The sequence below is a fragment of the Parasteatoda tepidariorum genome, chromosome 2 (assembly GCF_982258835.1).
Source record: "Parasteatoda tepidariorum strain Cologne lab strain chromosome 2, Ptep-v5.0, whole genome shotgun sequence".
Taxonomy (NCBI): domain Eukaryota; kingdom Metazoa; phylum Arthropoda; class Arachnida; order Araneae; family Theridiidae; genus Parasteatoda; species Parasteatoda tepidariorum.
Genome location: NC_141756.1, coordinates 129,351,855 through 129,375,881, shown reverse-complemented (window position 1 = coordinate 129,375,881; position 24,027 = coordinate 129,351,855). Strand labels below are relative to the sequence as shown.

At 29.5% G+C, this 24,027-nt stretch overlaps 1 protein-coding gene across 2 annotated transcripts; it reads left to right on the top strand.

The window, feature by feature from the left end:
• The first annotated feature begins 1,263 nt into the window (after window positions 1–1,263).
• On the top strand, window positions 1,264–21,073 carry LOC147816208 (coatomer subunit gamma-2-like). Of its 2 annotated transcripts, none has more exons than XM_087158385.1 (6): window positions 1,264–1,391; window positions 4,221–4,373; window positions 5,849–5,941; window positions 14,650–14,750; window positions 16,676–16,811; window positions 21,018–21,073. In XM_087158385.1, the coding sequence occupies exons 3-6, from the start codon at window positions 5,932–5,934 to the stop codon at window positions 21,056–21,058; spliced, it is 288 nt and encodes a 95-aa protein (XP_087014511.1). In that variant the 5' UTR covers window positions 1,264–1,391; window positions 4,221–4,373; window positions 5,849–5,931; the 3' UTR covers window positions 21,059–21,073. The 2 variants fall into 2 exon arrangements, with proteins under 2 accessions (XP_087014511.1, XP_087014512.1); XM_087158386.1 differs by having other exon boundaries at window positions 1,274–1,387.
• Window positions 21,074–24,027: the final 2,954 nt, after the last annotated feature.

The window sequence follows — 24,027 nt, the reverse complement described above, 5'->3', positions numbered from 1 at the left end:
TGTGAGCGAGTTTTATGTTAAATCATAATGCTAAGTCATAATGTCAATAAAAAAGCTTGACCACCATCAACTCTGTTTAGTGTTTAAAATTAGTTAAATAAAGTAACTACACAGCACTGTGATACTACATCAACTTTTAAACTGGTTTAGGTTTAGTGTGAATTGAAAAATGTTTTAATAACTGTTAAGTTTGACGAAATATTGCATACCATTCTGTTTTTTTTCTTGATTTGTTATACCTTTTTATGTTTTGTTAATTTAATTATTTCACTTAGCTTCGATGACTTTGAAAAACTATTTAATTATTTAAGGACTGCAACTAATTAGAATCTCAATTTTTTTTTAAATTATGCTTAGTTCTTACCTGTCAAGTCTCCTGTTTTTTAACAAAGGCAAAAGTTTTTTAACAAAGTATCTTCTGTTTTCCAGTATGTTCTCAAATTTTTTGCCGTATTTGTTGAAGAAATTAAAAAAAAAAATTTACATTTTGCTGATAAATATCTGCTGATGGCAAAAGTACTTCTCTATACAATAGATAGTACTATTGCCAGTACTGCAGTATGTTGAGTGTTAATAGTTTAAGTAAAAATATCCTCAGTGATAAACGGATCATGGGTTAGAGTCCCTTTGCTAGCAGGCTAACCGTGGGATGGTTTCGTGGTTTTCCTCTTCATGTAATGCAAATTCGGGTTAATTCCACCAAAAAGTCCTGAACAAAGGCAAATTTCTCCTTACACTTGGTCCAGGAGTTCCCTTGTCTTCTAGATTGTGTTCAAAATTACAAGGGTATGGAGTTGAACATTAGTAGTCGTAAACCCAAAAAATTGGGTCGGCTGTTCAACGACAGTTATAAAATAGAATAGTTTAAGTAATTATAAATAATGGTTTAAAAATATTCTTTAGATTAGGATTTATATCCATATTTTTTATCAGGCTAAATGTAAGTGCTTATATTATTTCCAATTTTGAATTTCTCTTTTTGACTTACATGATTTAAAACTTTACTTGTAGGTTAAAAAATGCCGTTAGTAAAATCTCCGTTATTTTATTTCTCCAATGTTGCCACGTTTAAAAATACTTTATTTCAGGTTTTTGAGGTGATCAAAATGTGTTTAAATTGGTTTAAAATTATTGCATGCTTAAAAATTCTTCATTTCATGTATGTTCAGTTTTTTAGTTCGATTTCAAACAATATGACATGTTATAGAGGCCCAAAACATGTCTGCTCCCTGATTGTAGAGTTTTTAATGAGAAATGTTATATTTCAGATTCTTCTTAAGCAGAGTGTAGATGTCATGAGAGAATGGCAGTCAATTCTGAAGTAGAGTATGATAATTCTTTTCATTTCCTGATGAGTGGGAGGAAAAATTTTACACAGACATGGAATGCAAGTAATGCTTTCAGTATTTCATTTGAACACTTCCTTTATATATTTAATTTCAGAATGAATTTTTGTAATAAGTGCATAAAATTAGGTAATGAATAGCTCCAACATGTATAATTAATTCGTGAATGATATCAGGGAAGTTTGTTGAAAATTCAAAATACACGTGTACAGTGTACCATGAAGGACCACCTCAGAAAGAAAGATAAGATACCATGAAGGACCATCTCTATGTAGTGACTACTTCTATTGACGACCACTTTTGGGTAGCACGGAATTCTTTCCAAAATGTTGAAGAAAACCTCAGGAGAGACCACCTCTCCCAGCGACTGAGCCCACCTCCGCACCAAATGTGGAAAAGGTCAAATAAGAAAACACAAAAAATGCAAAAATAAAAAATATTAACAAAGCAAATAAGTAAATTCAAATGCAATCACAAAAGTTTTGAGTGGCTCTTATTTATAGAACACTTTTTGACAATCTCCGAGAGAGATTGACAACCTAGTGTTACAATCAAAGTGTAGGGGAGAGTGGGGTCAATTGTAACAGGGTACGATTGTAACAGAGCAAAAATTTCGAGTGTCGGGTTCTAGATTTGGTTCCTAGGTGGCGCGCAAGGTGTATTTAATAAATCTACATGTACACCCCTAATGGCAGTCATTTTTATGTACTTTTGAAAGAGTTAGATCACAAAAGATATTTTCACGCCACGCAAGTACTTTTTTTGATATTAGAATATTATATTGTAACAAAGTAATTTTGTTTAAACAAATAAAAATTAGTAACCGAATATGTAAGTGGACACCTTAATTAACATTTCAATAAAAAAAAATTAGTTTTGCTAATTAACTAGCATTGTTTTTAACAAATGAAGCTGAAATGGCGTCTTGCGGACAATTGTAACAATAAGTAAAGGGACGATTGTAACAGCTGAAAATAAATAATCTTATGTTTACAAACCATTACTTAAGTCTTTAAGAACCACCAATAGTTTCCTATATCATTTATATTATGTTGCATGTGCATTATTTTATTTGTCACCTTTCACAGCATAAATTAAAATTTTTAACCCCTTAAAGTTAAAAGCTTAACCCTTTAGGTCTCTGCTCATTATTATTTTTACTCCTAAAATATCACTACTATTTTGATCAATAAAGAAATATATCACAACTATGATACTATGTATAATTAACTATGTTTTAGTTGAATTTATGAACTGTTACAATTGACCCCGTAAGTGGGGGCAATTGTAACAAGTGCTCGACTGTCAAAAATTGTTAATAACTAATATAATAACATTTAAAATTAGGTATTTATTTATTTTTCTAGTAGAGGATAGTCTACTTTACTCGTCTGTCAATTAATACTAATAATATATTGGATTTCTTGTTAGTTAAAAATAGTTAAGTAAAAAATGTTACAATTGACCCCACTCTCCCCTACTAAAGACAATGCTATCGATAATTTTAGAGTTAAAAGTTAACTTAGAAAAAAAAGTTTTTTAGAAAGAAACTAAGCATCTCAAACAAACCTCTCATTTTTAAAGTAAATTAACTTTTGTGATATAAAACTAAATGCAAATTTATACAAAAAAACATCATTATTTATTAATTTAATATGGTTCTATTAATAATAATTGGTAAATTTGTTTTTACGTATAATTTTATCAGTAAAGGGTCGTTTTTATTGACTTTTAATCATTCATCTGGTTTTCATGACGCCAACAGAAGTTCCACATTAACTAAAATAACATTAACTAAAATTTAAATAGTTTGCGAAAAATCATGTTAACGACCCACTTCCATTAACGACCATTTTACTGTGGAACAGATAATGGTTGTTCCCGAAAGGTTTCACTGTATAATAATAGCCTATATATGAGGTTGTCGTGAGGAACCAATATTTATGAAGAAATATTTGTTGAAGTTGGAGGTAGGCAATATTAATAGAATCCCGAAAAGGATGATTAAAACTTGTTTGTTCCTGAGTGCTGGAAGAAATATGTTGTAGGTAAATCTGTTTGTCCAGTAGTCCTGAAATTGTTTCTTCTTCTTCTCATTGGCACGACAGCCCAGGATGGCCCCTGGCCTTCTCAACAAGCCTATGCCAAAACATTCTTCCCTTAGTAAAGGTTCTCCAGTTTATTATCCTTAAAACTTGTAGGTCATTTTCAAGACAGTCTAAAAATCTTAGGCTTGGTCGTCCTCTTTTTCTTGTACCTGTTGGCCTGGCACTGAAAACTTTTTTGGTTGTCCTGCTATCCTCCATGAGTACCAAGCACGCTTGGGAGCTAAACACTGGGGGTTCCGCGTTCGGTTGACCACCTGACTGGAACATCTGCTCCTGCACCTCAGAGCCCAAGGTCAAGAAAACTGAAATGGGCACAGTAGGCCTTGGCCCGCAAGGGCTATCGCGCCGCTGAGTTTTTGAGGATTCCATCAAAGTAGAAATTAATCTTCATTTTTAATATACACATATTTTACTAAATATTAAATTTTGAAAAATGGCCCACGGGGGTGTGACTGCAGGACATCTGTGTCCCTCAGCAAATCAAAAAATGAGAGTGTCATGCATGGGTCATTTTCAAAATTGAGTACCACTTGAGAAATTGAAGAATAAATAAACAAAATTTGTTAAACAAGTATAAATTTTAAAAATAATGAATCGTGCTTAAATCTTCCGTATTATTTTGGTGTTTTTCACACAGTTTATTTTTTGAAATTTTTTTTATTGTTATATTTTGTCATATTCCTGCACAATTTAGTTTAATGTAATTTTATTTGTTAAAATTTGTTTACTTTAATACCTTTAAAAAACTCATTCCAATTTATTGTAGGTTCTTCAACCGGATGCCGTGACGAGAGCAACCGAATTCATTCCTGAAATTATTGAATACGTCAAGAAGATCATCGACAATGGATTTGCGATCTTTTTTGTTCGATTTCATTTTAAAGGAATATCTGTTATATGAATTGATAATTTCCGTTAGGTATGAATCTCTGTTTATTTTGACACTATAAAATTTTATGATATGCCGGATCACTTTTATGCCTGAAGCATTTGGTGATTTGAAGAAGTTGTAAGAAGGAGAGGGTTTGTGTCATTAATTGTTTTTTTTATTTTTTTTATGGTATTTTGAGCATGTGATGTCAAAGTTCATTTTTGTTTTATTGATCAATGCAAATGGATATATTAATATTTATAACGCATAGCTGTAAGCAGGGCCCATTGCCTCAGCTGGTTTGAGCATTTTGCTAATACCACAAAAGTTATTGGCTCGTTATCACGTGTCCCATGTGTGAGTGTTATAATCACAAACCCGTGATGGCTCAGGGGATAGAGTATTCGTCTTCCTGTGAGGTGAACCGGGTTTGAATACCAGCTCTGACTGGTCATCATATTTTAATCATCTGCCCATGTTTTAAACGTCATCGTCTAACCTTTTTTGGTAGTTCTATTTTAACTCTTCAGGATTTGTTATGTGACTCTCATCATCCTAACATTTTTGCGTTTCTACGCGTAATTGGTCTTTTATACTGTGTATAACTGTTTTATCCTATTCACAATTTTATCTGATTTTATTCATCTTTGAATGCAATTGTTTTATAATGCTTTACTACATTTACATTTTATCTGATTTTACTCACTTTTGTCTGTCACGTTGTATCTAGTTTTATAAATTCCGTGTGACTTTTAATGAAGAAAACTTACAATATACATTGACCTTTATTTTAAAACAGTTTGTTTGGCGCAGCATGTCCTTCGTTGGACTTTGTGCCATTAAACCCCACATTCAATTAATCAACCCAGCTCTGACTGGTTGATGTGAATTCTGCATTCGCACTAACCACAGTGATGATGTAAAATATCCTCAGTGGTAGACAGATCATAGGTTAGAGTTCCCTTGCCGTCAGGCTAACTGTGGGAGTTTTCCGTGGTTTTCTTCTCCATGTAACGCAAATGCTGGTTAGTTCCATCAGAAAGTCCTTCACGAAGGCAAAATTTCTCCCACTACTCAAGCCAGGAGTACCCTTATCTTCTGGGTTGGGTTCAAAATGACAAGGCTACGTACATTGAACATAAGTAGTCGTAAACCCGAAAATTGGGTTGACTGTTCAACAAATGTTATAAAATATAAAAATGAATAACATCGCATTATGGACTTATTTGGATACATATGCGTTTATATTTTGAAGAACGAACAATACGCGTAGCTGAAATTTTAAGAATGGAATAAAATGCTATTCCATTTTTAAATTCTGTGTTTAAGAAATGTTACTTTCTTAAATACGCATTTTCAGCTTTGTCCAATATCAACTGGGCAGAATCGACTGACGATAAGGATTTTACGCAATGTTAAACAAACTATACTAAAGTCAAAGTTAATAATTTTCTTTAGTAACGTTTTTACCATCATTTAGGTTGATGGGGAAAAATTTAATAGTTTGGGGACTTTTTTTTTAGGTCAATTGAGCATTGGAACTGAAAGGCTGAATGAGAAGTGATTTTGCTGTTTGGAAATCTTCAAAACCTTCTTGGGATTCCCCATGGGGAAAAGTAGGTTCAGTTCTTTTTTAAATATACCTCATTCTTTTCTATTAATTAAATATTTGAGACTAGGAGGCTTCGCCCCCTGCTCGCTGGCGCTCGCCAACCCCCGGAACTGCTTTCGCAGTTCATTTCGGATTGCTTCACAATCCGATGCTCGCTTTGCTCGCTCATTGGATACGTTCTTAACGTCTAGTTTTTGTATACTTTTTTGAATACTGAAGTTCCAAAATCTTTTCACTGTAGAAAATTCTAAACCTGTACATTTCAATATTAATTTGAAATTGCAAACAGTTCACATATTTTTCTTAATCACACTATTCTAAATTTCAGTTGTTGAGAAAACTAACTGTTGTAAGTTTTGTTTTAAAGTCTTTCCCACCAGAGGGCTAAAGCCATGTGTTGTAAAACAATATGAAATAGTAGTCTGCCACTGAACGCCGGATGTAAAGCATCGGCTTCGATGAAGATAATTTTGTATTTTTAATTCTCTGAAGGGCGCCACCCTAATAATATGGAATTTGTAAAATAAATGTATATATTTTTGATAGTTGATGAAGCCCATCATTTTGTGTTTTCATCCGTGTTCAGAAGCAGAACAACTATAAGTTTTTATTTTATCACAAAAATATAAAATGTATAAAAAACAAAGAAAAAGAGTAAGAAAATGAGTATAGTCATAGAAACAATTTAAATTATAATATAATATTTATCAGTTAAAATAAAGCTCTTTGTTCAAGTCGTTGCTAACAATTCAAATTTCTCCGAGGCAATTCTAAAGTATAAATTAAGGTAGTATTGTTAAGTTGAAACACAATAATTTTAGTTTTGATGTCAACAATACAATTCAATTTTTCACAAAAACGATTGTTTCCATTGTTAAATTCAATGTCAACAATTCAAATTTTTCTGAGGCAACTCTTAACCTCTAAATATTATTTTTTTTATGCACACATTTCTAAATGTCAGTATTCAACCACAAAACAACTTAGTCCTCAAATTTAGCATGAAGTTGTAAAATGTAATGAAAGAGGGTCATAGCAATAATGAAAGTAGAAGTAAAGTTAGTACTGTAAAATTGAAACAATATTTTTAATCAATGAGCCAAGTTCTTCAAGAAGCAGTTGTAGAAGTAGGTTGCTTATTTAAAACTTTTTATAGAAATTCTTTAAAAACACAATTGTTAATTTAGGCATTTGGCGATACAACACTTATAAAATTGAAGGATTTGTTACGTCAAGCGCTCAGGTATCATAATTTTGATCTAGTTGCGCTTCTATGTCATTTTGATTTATGTTGCTAAGTTAACTTTCAAAAAATTCTATGGCTGGCAGCAGCATTTTTATTTTTTAAGTTTTTTATTTTTATTTCTTTTAGAATTCGTTATTTTTTTTAGAGAAATGTTTTTTAACCTAACAGAATTCTTTGCCGACTGTTTTCTCTATAAATGAAGAAAATGAAGTAAATATTTAAGTGATGTGAAAAGAATCTTATTTAGTTGTACAAAGTACTTCAGCCAAAATTTGGGAGCCACGTAAGAGAATTATATATATTAGATCAGAAACACATCATTAAAAGGCAGACTACTTTGGTGTTTTCAAAACTAAGCAAAACAAAGCAAACGTTGCCACCGGCGGAAAAGAAATACAGCCAAAATTTGGGAGCCACGTAAGAGAATTATATATATTAGATTAATACCTTATTAATAAGTGAAAGAGTGAAATAATTATGAATATCAAATTACCTCATTGTTTTTTCCTTGATGTAAGTGTTTGATCAGCGCTAAATAAAAGATTTAAAAGATAACTCGTCTTGTTTTAACAAGTTTTGGTCTATCAGCAGTAGGAATAGAAGATGTAAGAAAATACCTTTTTTATTAAGTCTATAACTTTCCTTAATCTTTTTAAATAGAATAATAAAGCTGGATTGACTTAAAACCAAATTCTAAAAGCAAAAGTGAGCATGAGCTTTGTTTTAATTTTTTTAAATAAAATTAATGGCTTAAAAATAATTATGAAATTCTATCAAAATATTTGACTTACATGTATCATAAAAAAAATTTTAAAGATTAAAAACGATGAGTAAAAGCAAATAAAAGTAGTAGTATAATTTAGTAAAATAAAGTTTTAAATTATTTTTAAAAAAATGTATGTTTGATTTCTGGCTCTTCGTCTAATTTATTTATTTAAAATAATAAAGTTGTTTAGACTAAGAGTAACAATATAATTGTAATGACTAATAGAATTAATGAACATAAATAATAAATTTAGTTTAAAAATATGCGGAATTCAGAAGTATTTAAATTCCATGCATTTAAAGAAACTTTTTAAAAAAAAATTAAAATTAATAGTACTAATATTGTAAGGACACAAGAGGATGGAAGGAAACACCATCACGAAGAGCTCACTATTTTAATTATGCATTCACACATCCATTCTACAATAATGAGTGAGAACATAACTAAAATAGAAAGTATTAAAGTTTTACCCATTAAACTGATTGGGGGAAAAAGGAACCAGGGTAGGTTCGGGTAGCTCAGCTTGCGTCATCTCACTAGGTAAGACTCAGATCGAAGACTATTGTTTTACGGATAGAGATGTAGCGCCATCTGTTGCTAGGAATTAACTATCCGTTACAATATTAAATTATTAAAAAAAAACTTCTTTTAAATCGTCAAAACATTGCTTAACTTTTATTTTAAAGAAAAAAGTTTAGCAGTTTTAACTATTCTCAAAATGATTTTGCCAAAAAAAACTTTAAAAAAAAAACTTTGCATTCTTTAAAAAAATTAAAGCAAACTGTGTTTTAGTTTTAATGAAAATTTAAACAGCTTAATATCTTTAAAATTCAAAACAAAAAATAGCTAGAAAACCTAACAAAATACAATTAAATTAAATATTGAACGATTTAAAAAAAAAAAAAAACAGTGGTTTGTAAAAACATGATATTTATTTTTGTTTCCTGATATTTCTTGAAAACTTGATATTTCTGAGTAATAACTGAATATCAAATACGAAAATATAGGTTTTGTTTAAGTTTTTATAAGTAAAAACGACTAAAGATTTATAGATTGAACAATAATAACATTCTATCATTATCTACTTACGTGCCATTGAAAGAATTAAAAAAATAAAGGAATTAAAAGCTAAAAATTTTTTATAAAACAGTAAAAATTATTTAAATAAAAATTATTGCCACTAAATTGTACTGCCTGAAGTAAAAAAAAAAAGATTTAAAAAAATTCTTTATTTTATACTTAAATTTTATATTTATAATTTTTTTTTATATATAAATAGATTGAGTTCATAGCAAAATAATACCTAGCAATCACAAAGTAACAGAAGTCTCACTGAAAATAAGCTTCTAGGAATGTAAAATCCAGAGGAAAGCAAATCCTAAAAGAAAAAAATTCATTGCTTTCTACATTCTGACGCTGATGCTTGCACGGAACTTCGACTTCTGATTCTAATTTTTCTCCTTGCCATTCAACATCACACACCAAACACTGTCTTCATAGCGAGACAAAATAAATCTTGATGAAATCAAAATTGCCTTCGTCGCGTATGTTAACAGCATTTGCGTAGGCATGTTAAATTGCTTCAGCCTTCTTATATCAGGAATGAGATTTTTCAGCTTTCTTTACTTTTGTGTCTCGAATATCAGCCTTTTTATCAAAAACTCCGATTATTTAAAAGTTTCACATTTTTTTAAAAAAAATGTTTAAATAAATATTTCGCTTTTTCGAAAAATTTAGCAGTTGAAATAAAAGAATTATATTTATTTTCAATTTTCAACGATAAACAGAAAATTCAACCTACATATCTGTCAATCCTTCCACATTTTTACATTTTAGCTATTTTCGCCGCTTTTACGCACAGAAGATATAATTTTCCTCATTTTTACCCGTCTGCCAGATAGTTCGTATTTTCGTAATTCAAACGTCACTTCTTCAAACAAGCTTTTTAAAAGTCTCAATCCCGGAATTTGCTAACATTTTGATTCTTTTTCACGCGATTTTAATATACTACAATATGATTCTTACTTACGAGATTTAAAAATCCAATATCACTATTTGTATTTACGCGTTTTTAAAAACCTATGTTACGATTCGTATTCACACGAGTTTAAAATCAATTATCGCGATTCTTGTAAGAAGTAGTTTTTTTTTAAATTAGTTACTCTAAATGTGACTGTTTTTCAATCAACAATTATTAGTATATATAGACATATTCAAAACTTACATTCTGTGCTTGCAAAGAAGAATGTGACAAAGGCAGGTAAAGAATGAGAAAATAGGATTTGTGAAAAGATGTTTGAAGATGGGCTAACGACTAAGTTAATCACAAATCTGTTTCCCCTCATTCACAAGCTGCATTGTGAGAAATTTGACCTTGTTAAAGGATTTTTTGCTTGTTTTGTAAAACATAAAGCGTTTGCAGCAAATAAAGCAAAAAAGAAAAAAAAGATGTAGCAAACAAAGCAATCACTTAAAAAATTTTTAAATTTTTTGTGGAAAAAGAGTTGATTAACTCAGCATCGAAATTTAAGAAATAATGCTGCTGTTATTTATGCTATAAAATGCGAAATTCTTATCATATGAAAAATAATTATCTAAACAGTTGCTGATTATCATGTAATTTTTTCAAACTAAAATAGCAATTTTTGTTGTTTGTTATCTTAAATTGTCAGGAATTTATTATTAAACGATTGCATACGCATAAAATTTACTCACGTGGAAAGTCAGCTTTTTTGCCTTTTGGCTAATCTCATCCCTGAAAGTACTAAAATTATTCCTAGCATAGAAGTTTTCCTCTTTTTGTAGTCTCTGCTTTAATCTTCTGCATAAACACTTGTCAGTAACTTTATAAGCTAAAAGTATTTAATATTCGTTCTGCTTAGTATGCATTGCTTATTTTATCTCTTCCTTTTAATGAAATTTCTTTTCTTACTTAACAGCTCTAGTCATCCAATTTTTTTTTCAAGAATATGTTTGATATTGTTTCTTAGAGAGCTAGTTATACAATCTTCAAGAATTGTAAAAGCACAAAAAAAACTATGCATTGTATTCTTCTCTTCAACGCTGATCCTAGCACAAAGTCATTGACTTCTGATTCAATTCTCTTTTTGCCATTCAACATCTTCGTAGCTAGATGAAATCAAAATTTTCTACGTCAGCGGGGGCAAAGATCCTCGCATGTTATATCGCTAAATCACAAATCAGAATTCCGATGCTTGTAAGAAACAACCGCAACTATATAGCCATGACGATTTGTCCATTAAATTGATAGTTTGCGATTTATGGCCCAGTCCTAATCATTGCTTTTCTATTCGCTGATCTATATCGATTTTCTATTCGCTGATTATTTTAAATCTATGTTGTTATTTTAAATCTATTAACGTATTGTTTTAAAGGAGGATCTGTTTTTCCTAAAAAAAGGGACACTGAAATTTGATTGTCCGAGATCCTCAGAACCCATAGTTTATAAAATCTAGCAGAATCACTACAAAATATGCTTTTCTTCCATGTCAATTATAAAACGAAAAGAGAAAAAAAAATTCAAACGTATTTTTTCCGTTTAGTTTTCTCAGAATTATTTATCCCATAATATTAAAATATTGCATGTTATAATGATGTGCTATTAATGCAATCTTTCTTCAAAATATATTTTCCTGCATATAGTAACAAAATAATTGAAAAACTCTTTAAGAAAAGCACTCTTGTTTTAGTTTGACTAAACGAACACCTTGTCAGATCAAGTGTTGGAGAACGTTTATGTTCAGGTTGATCCCAGTGAAGGTTTTGAAGTGGTTTGTTACTCTCCTTGTTCAAAATTACAGTACAGTGCTCCTGGTGCAGCATATGCCTGCATCAGCTTACCCAATGATCCTTTAGTTGGTAAGTTTTATTTAATTCCCAATGTTCTTGGATCTGCATGCTATGCATAATTTGTACACGGTAAGAACTCCCCCCACCACAAAGTCTGAGGCCATCTGCTACTATGGAAACAAGAGTAGTGCATTTCAGGGAGATTAGCTTCACTTCCCCATAGGGTTAACACAGAAGAAAAAGATACCCTTTCTCTTGCTGACCAGAGCTAAAACCTGTTCTAAACAGTGACCCCACAACCCTACTTAAAATAATTATACCTCATTACCATAGATACCGCCATATGCTCCAGACGAATGGCTAGGAGATTTCTTACTTTTGGCAAACTATATGCAGTGGTGGTAAATATTACAATTCCATAGTCTATTACAGTCTTACGGTTAAGCTCTAAAAATTATGGTTTTCAGGAGTTTACGTAATCTTATTCTTAAAAAAAACTTAAAAACTTAGAAAAAAAACATATTCTTTAAAATAAGTTTTTTTCCCTTAACTACCAATAACTAATCTAATCAAGTTCTAACTAAACAATAATTTTTTTCTACTCGTTGAACAATTTAAAAAATTTTTTTCAAAAAATAGAAAATAGATTTCATAGAAATAAAAACATAACTGCCAACTCTACTGGATTTTCCAGTAGACTGCTGGATTTTTCCAGTTTCTCCTGGTCAACTGGATTATTTAAAATTCTAATCGTTTTTGCACATCTTTGAAAATTTCCTGAAATTGAGTAAGTTTCCTGAAAAAAAAGCCCTATTTAAATAAAAATTTTGCACAGAATATTGCTTGCTTGAATATTTAAATAAGTATAACATAATGAAGTATAATAAGGATGAAGATTCTCTTTTTAAATTAATTAAAAAATTCTTTCAACCATCTTTGAATTAAATGCTTTTTAATATTCAAAATTATGAATAAGCATAATACATAGCATTTCAAGTATGTTTAATGTCAATCATAACTGTAAAATATTGCAGTTGTTCTATCTTGATGACTATGAAAAATCCCTAAAATTCCTTATGTGTAAAATATTTAGTACATTATGCAACAATTATCATGAAATTTGTATTTCGTAAAACATACCGAGTTTTTTTTTCCTATTAATGTTGACAGCTATGTAAAGAAAAGAAATCTCATCTTTTCCCCCTTCCAACAAGATAGTCTAAAATTTATCTTCTCTCATGTTAGAAAAGCAAAAAGACATGAAAACGAATCTTAAATGTTGAATTCTAATTTGAGCAATCAAACAAAGAACAAATCTTAAATGTTGTTCTAATTTAACTAAAAAAATAGAACATTGATTCTAAGTAATGAATTTAATTTTAGAATGAAACATAAAGTTTCAGTAATGTATAATTTTTAATTTAATACTCTTATCTAAATGTTACAAGGTTGCCACTCTGTAGGGACAACAAGGAAAACCTGGAAAATACAGGAAATTTAAAAATTACCTGAAATAACAGGAAGAAATGCAGGAGGATTTTTATTTTTTCTTCACAAACTGGGAAAAGCAAGGAATTTCAGTTCTTATTTTCGTCTTTTTCAAAATGCTGCCCACTTAAAGTGTAATCCATGGGTTATTTAAGTATGTTCAGCTGTTTCGTTTTTTTGCTCTAAATTCTTCCCTCAATTAAAGTTAGTATAGTTAACCCAACACAGTAATTGTGTTTCCTCTTAATGTATTGTGTATAATATGTATAGGAATTTGTTTTCCAAATTTGATGGGCAACCCTGTGTTACTTTTTTGTTTAATAGTAAATTTATGCATAATTTCATATTATATATCTATATAAAATATGGTATGTACACCTCAAATTTGTACTACTTTGAATTCTGTAAACGCTAATTGTTAAAAAAAAATTTTTAGAGCAATGAAAAAACAAAATATTATATGCCATTCTGAGTTTGAGCCCTGTTAATAGGAAAGAGTAAAGTCCTCTTTTGTTAAGAAAATTAGCGGTTAAGTTTTTACCAATTTTTATTCATCAAAATTGAGAAGTTTATCTATTAATGACGGCATCACAAAGAAACACATTCCCTATTCATCATAAAACTTCACATTGTGCATCCCTCACAATTGTACCTTTTTTTTCCAGCAATACCGATCCAAAAAGTCAATTTTAAAACATTTCTAGCTGTCAGACTGAGGGGCCATGGGACATACAAAAACCCAGCAGTTTTAACTCCAACATTTACAAAATCCAAGTGTATTTGTTGCTCCTAACCCACACTTAAAAAATCCACTATTGGCGAGTTATTGAGAAATGGTTCAGCTAAAAATAAAACCACAACTAATATTAAATTAGAAATAATCTGGCTTGAAAATTAATCACCGAAAATTCCCTTCTGAATTTAACCCTGTAACCAAAACATTTTTGAGGTTAATAAAGAAATAAATCAGCTTAAAAAAGTAGGATAAAAAAGAGCTTTTGATATTCGGGACATTTGCAATTTTTTTAATGTGTATAGTGCTTAAAAATATTTTTAGTGCTTAAAAAGTACTTAAAAGGTGCTTATTTTTGTTGAAAAATTTGGCTACGCTCACAGTTTAAAAGTATTATAAATTGATGAAATAAAGAAATTTTAAAAGCTAGGAAATATGTAATCCCTATAATAGCATCACAATATTATTCAAAATAATAGAAATTTTTTTAATTAAATATGTTTTTGCTCATTAATTAAAATTTTCAACATCAGTGTCAGGTCAGCTAAAGTATTGCACTAAGTATAGAAGTTTTGACATTAGCGATAAGAGTTTTCAATTTTGTGTTAATAAGCGTATGAACTGCTTAACATTGCTTTGTGTACTTATATTGAAACTTATGTCTTTCAGTACTTGGAACATTGAGTAACACGTTAAAGTACTTAGTTAAAGAGTGTGATTCAAACAGTGGGGAACCAGATGATGAAGAAGGCTATGAAGATGAAGATGTAGTGAGTATTCTTACTTATCTTGGTCAAGGAATGGCTCAAGGAATTCTATTATAGTTGTGTATATTCCTTTTTGCTGCAATGATGGTGTGTGTATGAATTTTCTATGGGAGTGTCTGAACTAACAATATATAATATCTATGCACATAAGTTAAAAACGCAGAGAAAATATGGAAAATATTAAAGATTAATAAAAAGAGAGGAAAAAAATTATTAGGATAAATTTTTCGAAATTCGAAAGATTTTGAAACAAATATAGTAAAAAAAAATGTGAACAATCGCTAATATGAGAATTAATTTTCAAGCAATTAATAATTTTAACTTAAACAATTTAAATAATTAGAATAACAGCATACCGAAAAGTGCTTTTGTAATATATTAAAGTTTTGAATTAAATAATAGTATATTTAAATTTTGAAGTGTAATTAACTTTAAAAAATAAATTACATTGAATTGCGAGAACATCTTTACAATGAGTGTACTACAAAAAATTCTTTAAATCAAATAATCCCTCCCAAAAAAAAGAGATGCAGATGATTCAAATGTAGAAAAAAAAACTTCTTCTTTGAGGCAAAACCTGAGAAATAAATTTTTTTGCACCGTTGGTATGTTAAATTTCACAGAAACGAAGAAATTATGTTTTTATTAACGAGAAAAGTGGAGTTTTTACCATATAGTTTTACGAAAATTAACCGCCACAAAAGGACAACTAATATAATTTTGTACGTGGGCCACAAAAAAAAGGCTTCACGGGCCGGATGCGGCCCCCGGGCTGCCAGTTGGAAACCCCTGTTGTAAACGATAGAAAAAAAATAATTTTTATTACTGCATAGATCTTAATTATGATTTTTTATTTTTGGAAAGTGATTAAAAATATTTTTAAGGGTATTTTTCGCATTTTTCTATTCAACGTTTTCACAGTTCATTTAACCACAATCTATTTCGGCATACCATCGGTCCATAGCGTATGAAAGCACCAATTATTTTACATGTTTGATGATATACTTGTCCACATGTGCAACTCTGCTGCATTTTGCAAGATATTCTCAATTTCAGGCTTCATTTCCCCCCGATATCGAACCAAAAAATCTATTGATCATTTTATAATGGCTAATATAATCGAGAAAGGAGTTCTTTGTCGGAAACTAGTTATTTTAGTATGATCATGTAAATTTAGTAAATTATTTTGCATTTTGTTAATGAATATAGAACTTAAAAATATTTTTTGCATGCTTAAAGTACTTAAAATGTGCTTATTTTTTGCTGAAAGATTTGGCTACGCACCCTGTTATACTTCGTTTAAAAATTTTTGTTTTAAATAATAACTATTTTAGCTGCTTCATTGTTTTTGAATAATATTAAGAATTGTTAATCAGCGTTGCCACTCCATGGGGAAAACACAGGGAATTTAAAAATCAGCTAAAATAGCTGGGAAAAGGCGGGAAATTTTTTATTTTTCCTTACCAACTTTTAATTTTATTTCCTTTTAAAAGATTTAGACCTCTCAGAACTCAATCTATGGGATATTTAAAGATGACAGTTCAGCTATATTATATTATTTCTTTTTCTATATCATTATCTGTTTTATGTTGAGCTTAATTCACCAAGTTACTTTAGTAACTAAATCTAGCATCTTCATCCTAATATAGTTCACAGTGAACGTGTTTATCCTCTTAATATATTGTGCATAATTTCTGCAGGGGAAACATAGGGATTTTTTTTACAGATATCAGTGGCAAAGCTGTTAATACTTTTTATCAGATAATTTTGCTCGTAAATTTTTAAAAAAAGAAAGAAAAAGCTTATATAAATTGAACAAAAATTCAATAAAATCAAATAAATACAATTTTTTTTAATTACCAAGCGATACTTAATGAAAAATTAATAAATGTTATGTATAGAAAAAATGAATGTATTTGTCTCTGCAGCTTGAGGAATTGGACATAGTGTTGAGCGACCACATTCAAAAAGTATTTAAAACAATTTTTAGCGCTGCATGGGAAGAGATCACTGCTAAGAATGAACTGGAAGACACTTATGCCTTCAATCTCAAAACACTGGAAGGTAAGCTTAAATATTTTCTCATAAGAAACTGGAAAAGTTATAAAATAGTTTCCTATCAATTCCTTACTAGTCATGGTGCTTAGCTTAGTGTGTAGTGCTTAAAGGTGCTTATTTTTATTTTTAAAGCCCTTAAAGCCCTTTTTGAAGCAATGAATACTTTAAAAATACCTTCAAAACTCATTAAATTGACGAGTCTTACATTGAAAGATAAAAAGTGTAAGATTAAGCTTCTGGGGTCTCTGTCAGAAAATCTTGATACATTCACAGGTGTTCGACAAGGAGATTCGCTTTCCCGTCTTCTTTTTAATTCTTGCACTTGAGAGAGTTATTCGTGATTCAAACATCAGTACCAGTGGTCAAATTTTTACTAGATCAGTACAACTACTTGCACATGCTGATGATGTTGATATAATTGCTCGTTCTCTTCCTGCCCTGAAAGAGGCATTTCTTGCCCTTGAGGTGGCTGCAAGGCAAATGGGCTTGGTCTTAAGTGTAGAGAAAACAAAATATATGTTTTCAAGATCATTATCTCAAGAAATAAAGTCCCAGACCCCTATCTTGGAATAAATTCTTATAGATTTAAAACAGTGAGGAGTTTTACTTACTTAGGATCAATTGTTACCATTGACAACAGAATTACTCCTGAAATAAAAAACCGACTCTATCTGGCGAATAGGGCTGTCTATGGGCTGAGAAGATTTATTAAATCTAGGTTTCTTTATAGAAAACAAAGTTCTTAATATACAAAACTCTTGTCCGCCCAGTCTTGACATACGCTTCTGAAGCTTGGACAATGACAAAACTGGAGGAATATTTTTGGATAAATTTTACAGTTTTTATGTAATAAATTAGCTAAACCTTGTTTTGGACATACTTTTTTCTTATTGATGGTTGGGCTAACCAAACTTTCTGTTAGGACAACTATTTCCTAAAATGAATGAATATTTGAAAACATTATTTCAAATTTCTAAAAAAAAATTTACCTCCTGCTCATTTTTTCTATAACATAATTTTGGTTGATGGGATAATGAACATTTTCATGTTGGGATGACAATTTTGTTCAATGAGGTAATTTCTAGACGTGAAATTGAAACTTGCTGTTTCTAGGTAAAAATGTATGTAAACTTTGCTTTAATTGTTTTTGGATGGTTCCTATAATTAGCTAAATGGGCAAACGTTTGAGGGCGAAATTCAAGATTGAAGTTTATAAATAATAAGTTAGCTGAAATTTGTTTTAGTCAAAACTAATTTTGGTGAAGAGCAAACAAAACTTTACGTTGGTCTTTTGATTTCTTTGAAGGGACAAATGTTTAGAGTTTAAGTTTATACTTGTGTTTTATCGATCAAGAATCAGCTAAAGCTTGTTTTGACCATACCTTTTTTGATTTGACAGTTTTGCAAAATTCAAACATTAGTTTCTATGTTATAAAATAGCTAAAATTTTCATAATTTTGTTGAATGAGATAATGTTACTTTTCGTTGCTTACGTGCGTTAACAAATTTGTATAATATGCTGAAATTTGGAGGCAAAGTTCCAGCTTGAGATTTTTTGAACATAAGTTAGCTATAACATGTTTTGCCTAGCTGGCAAACTTAGATTGTTCTAGACTTGTAGTAATGGTGCTCATGTAATCTAATTCTAACAGTATTTGTTTTCAAACACATAAATCATACTGGCAGACGAATATTCATTATTGAAATTAACAGTACGAAATTTATAAATTTTTTTTAAGTAAAAAACCTTTTGAAACCTATTTTTGAAGGAGGAAGGTAATGAGCAATGCTTATGAAAGATACTAAATTTCCCTTCATTTTTATGAACTAACGACTTCCTACAATGAGCTAATGTTGTACCCTTGCTGTCGGGCTTACCGTGGGAGGTTTTCGTGGTTTTCTTCTCCATATAACTCTAATGTGGGTTAGTTCCATCTAAAAGTCCTTCACGGATGCTAGTTTGTCCCAATGCTTGACCGGTTATTGGAACTGATATGGGCTATGGATTTAATGTTCAACGCCTTCTATAAAATAAAATGAGCTGATGTTTAAAGGTAAAATATTAACTTATGTTTTGTGGGTCAAATGCTATCTAAAACTTTATTTGGAACTTAAAGCGGGCTAACGTTAGAAGTTAAGATACAAATTTGTTGTTTTTGGATCATAAATGTCATAGGTTCTTTAGCTCATAGGTTTTGTGTTAATATCCATTTGAAGACTTTATAAGCATTTTAATTTGTAATACAATAATAATTAACGAACTTAAAATAAATTGATATTATTTTAAAAGGAAAATAAAATAATAACTGAAGTACTGTTCTCTCCTGTTCTCTACATTATATTATTCGGCTTTACTAAATATTTGATTTGTACTTTAATTGCCAATAACTATTCTAAAATTGTTATTTATCTCATAGAAATTATATATATATATATATATATATATGTATATATATATATATATGTATATGTATATGTATATGTATACGTATATATATATATATATATATATATATATATATATATATATATATATATATATATATATATATATATATATATATATATATATATATATATATATATGTATATATATATATATATATATATGTATATTTGTATATATATATATATATATATGTATATTTGTATATATATATATGTATATTTGTATATATATATATGTATATTTGTATATATATATATGTATATTTGTGTATATATATATATATATATATATATATATATATATATATTTGATGTGGTATATTGCATAATTTGCTATAATTAAAAAATTGAAATATGAAATTTATGAATTGAAATATGAAGTGTCAGTAAAAATTGAAAAAAAATTGAAAATTTTATGTGCAAGTAAGAATATTGTTTAAACTCTATAACATTGGTATACGTTACAAATGAAGAAAACACACTTCATATATTAAATACTTGTTTATTAAATTAATAGATTTATAGAACTGTTAATAGAATGTCTTGTTTTCAACCAGAAGCTTGATAAATTTATTAAATTACTATTATTTATATGTTTCGCATTTAATAAGGAAAGAATTTAGGACAATATAGTAACGCTTTATTTTTTCCAAATATGATATTTTTCCTGTTTCTGTTAACTGCTTCGAAAGATACTTTCAACATGTTTCCCACAGTTCTATTCACTGACAATAAATATCGAATATATCCTTTTACCTACACAGAAAACGGCAACGTTACATCGAGAGAAAAACCTTGAAAACTTACATGATTAGCCCATTGATAAAGGGATTTTAATCCGTGACCCATTTACAATGATGACTTAACTTTCTGGTCGGGGCAAGTCGGGACCCACACAGACCAGTCATTGAACCCGGGACACCTTACTGGGACGGTAATTTTTTTTCCGATTCGCCAACGTGATTCCTAATTGATAATTTTATTTTATATTGTCATTTCATACCGTCATTGAACATATTTTGGATTTACGACTTCCAATGTTCAACTACGTAGCTTTGTAACTTTGAACCCAATCCAGAAGACAAGGGAACTCTCGTAGAGAACTCTTTGATGGAACTAACTCTCGTTTGCGTTCGATGGAGAGGAAGACCACAAGAACCTCCCACTGTTAGCCTGACCGCAAGAGGACTCAAATGCATGATCCGTCTACTACTGAGGATATTACACGTCAGCAGTTGTTTGTGCTAGTGGACTGTGGTCATTGGAATGCGATTTACTAATTATCCCACTCAAACGTTACTAATTAATTTCGTGTATAATTAATTGTTCGTTACTATGAGGTTATAATTTTTTAACTGAAAAGAGCACAAGAGTTTGTTCTTCAAAAAAAAATAAGATAAATGTGTTCTAATTCAGAAATTGATCTTAATCGGTTTTCGAAAAAGAAAAAAAAACGTATTCCAAATTTTTTACAAAAATTGAAGTATTTAGGACGTTTTTGTTCTTTATATATTCCTTTCAGGCTGTATTGAGAAAATAAACAAATTTAAGTTTGAACCTTGATGTAAGTATAAATTGCATTTTCCAATTCTTTTCTAAATAACGTGGTTCAAGAAAATATTTAGCTACATTAGATAATAATTAGGAGACCGCAATATGGTCTTTTCAATGTGATACTAAATTCATAAACTCAGCAAGTAAGGTTAAATGCATAATAATAAATAAGGTTAATTCATATCTTATTGGTTACTTTCCATTTTATAGGACAGGATGTTGTCTTTATGATGGAGAATAGTATTGTGTGATTCATCATAGCTCTGGTAAGAATTATATTCTAGTAGGTACTTCAAAAGATTTTCTGACAGTTCAAATATAACGAAAACACCTGAAGTCGGAAAGACATTTGCTGAATTTTTTTTGCAAAGTGTGAGGAAGGTTATGCGTGATGTCTGATAACAAAAATTGAAAGAAATTCTAGCTCAAATTTATTTATGTATCATAATTTAATTATATTGTGAATATATAAAACGCATCTTTTATATAAATAACGTTTGAATTTGGCTTAAAGTTACGACAAATAAACCCTCCGATAATTTGGCTCCTACTATCTCCTAATTTCTAATTCAGTTCCTAGTTAGGAGCATTGTTAACATGCGACACTGAAATCCCATTATTTTTACTCACGGTCACGAGCTACTCAAATGGACTTAGGTATAGAGGTCAATTTGTTTGTTTTTTCTAGGTCATAATTTAGCTAAAACTTTTCTATCATACTTTTTTGGTGGGAAAATTAAGGAAATTTTTGTCGGATTACTAACACTAAATATTTCTTACAACTCTTGGAATTCCAAATTCAATCTCTTATTTTGTAGGACGAAAGTTACTTGAAACTTGTTTTTCAAAACTTTTTTCTCTTATGCTAGCTAACGATTTTCTAAAATGAGCTAAGCGTTTGGTCGTGAACATTTTGAGAACTTAAGGTTTGACAAAAGTTACTTTTGGTCGTTTCTTTTAATTAACGAAGATTGAGCCGAATTTTTTTGTTAGGCTAACAAATTCATGCAGTAGGCTAGCGTTTGGGGGTGAAATTTAAACTTAAAATTAGGTCAGAAATTTGCTAAAGTTCGGTGTCGTTAAAATTTTTTAATGGTAAAACTAACAAAAGTTTATTCCTCTGACATAGTTCTAACTTTTTCAGGGTGCCCACCCACCTGGAAAACCTAGAATTATCCAAGAATTATTTTTATACTGAAAAAAGAACGTGGAAAAGTCAGCAAAATTTGGATAAAAACCTGGAAAAATCAGGAAATTTTAAATAAAAGCTGGAATTTCTTTCTTAATTTGAATTACTTTACCATCTGTTATATCCACTTTATTTCGACTGAAATTTATAGTCAAACAGTTGAAATATCATCAACTTAGTGATACTTAGCTAGCATTAAATTTCTTTCCATTATTACCCCGCTAAACTAGAATGCTATATGAAACTCTCTCATGTTGCTAAATGATTGACGAAATCTTTGACCTCTTATTAGAGGTCAAAGATACTCTCTAAGAGATTATAGGACTAAGCAGTTTAGGAATTGTAATCAAGGTGGAAGAAGGGTTTAGGATATTGGTGCTCCGTAGGCGCAATTCATTTACTGTCCAAGTTTGTTCCAATGCTTTGGGGGTATTTTCTTCTTTTAACAAAATATTTAAGTGTTTTTTACTTTCCAAAAAATAATTGGTTATGATTTAATAATAGATTTTATTTTCTGAAAGCTTTTGTCTTCTCATCCAATGAACTATTTTTTCTCGGTAAAGTCAACCAATCACTATTTTCTTGAATCGCTAATAGCAAAATCATTACAATTGTTGCATTGATGCTAATTTTCTGAATTTTCTTTTAACCTTTCATAGAATGTTTAATTGAAAAGAAAAAGATTCTTTTATGAACCAACTAGATGTTAACATTAAATGTTTCTGTTTGTAAATATTTGATTCTTGTTTAAAAATTCGAACTGTGTACTAATTACAACGTTGAAAGTTGAAATATGTTGCTTACATTCCAGAGATATTTCCTAAACTGTTTCTTCTTTTACCCTAAAAAGCTGGCAAAACTCAAGGAATGTATGAAAAACATGTTTAATGATGTATAAACTTAGAATAGAAATTTTTATTGATTATATTTGTTTATTCGAAAGAAGAAAAACGAAACCTTGTATTTTTGTTCTGCACTGTACAGGTTTCAAGTTGGGCAACCAGATGACCAAAATTTTAAACTTAATATTAAGTGAATAAGGTATCTTTTCCAACGTAAAAAATTGAAGATTTAGAAATAATGAGTTATACCTTAATATCAGTTTTCATTAAGTTGCAGACTATTAAATGAAGGGCAATATCATTTGAAATTTTTAACTGTGGTAAGTGAATCTCTAACAAAGTACAGTTTTTTTAAAAAAAATTCACACTAATAATAGAAAATGGAAGAAATAATAATTAAAGTGAACTGTAACAAAACAGGTTATTAACAGGCACAAATGTGTAGAAACATTTCACAATTTGATTTACAAAAAAAAATGCTCATGCACTTATGATATTTTACTTGCGATACCAGGATGCATAATTAATCATACTGCGCTACTAAGATTATTCTGCTTAAAGCAAGAGTTTGATAATAATAAGTATTTTTTATTGTAAATTAATAATTAATTGTTTTTACATAGACATCACTGCTTTTCTTTTTATTACATTTGTTTTTACTTATTTCTCCTTCTTATTTTTCTTTTTCTTCACGAAATGAAATATGAAAAGAAACCTTCTAAATATTCCTTTTAGGTTAATTTACAATAATGTATTTCACCTCAGTAACCTAATAAAATTTGTTTAACTATGCTGTTCTTTAAGTTATATTATAAATAACTTAAAATTGATCAAGAAGTTTTTATATATAAATATTTTTTATTTTAATTTAATTTGTTTCTTTCTTCGAGGTAAACAACTCAGTTTTTATTTTTTGAGAAACAATTTAAATTTATTTAGAACATTTTAAATCAATCATTTTACTTAGATCGTAAAAAATGTATGTATTTAAAGAAAAAAAAATTCAGCGACAGTTTTTCTATTCCAGGATCTTTAAAATTAATAAATTTCAGGAAATATTGCTTAAATATGAGTTTCATTTACATTGTTGTTAATACACCTTGCACAATTAAAATAAGTGATTTTTCAACTAACTTTTACAAGATGGAAAATTGTATAATACACATTGATCCATCCATTCCAACAGGAA

Bases quoted from the DNA above. Each gene is read 5' to 3' on its own strand.
- LOC147816208 (XM_087158385.1), top strand. The intron at 14,751-16,675 runs GTGAGTATTCTT...TTGTCTCTGCAG, and splicing joins GCTATGAAGATGAAGATGTA to CTTGAGGAATTGGACATAGT. The intron at 16,812-21,017 runs GTAAGCTTAAAT...TCCATTTTATAG, and splicing joins CAATCTCAAAACACTGGAAG to GACAGGATGTTGTCTTTATG.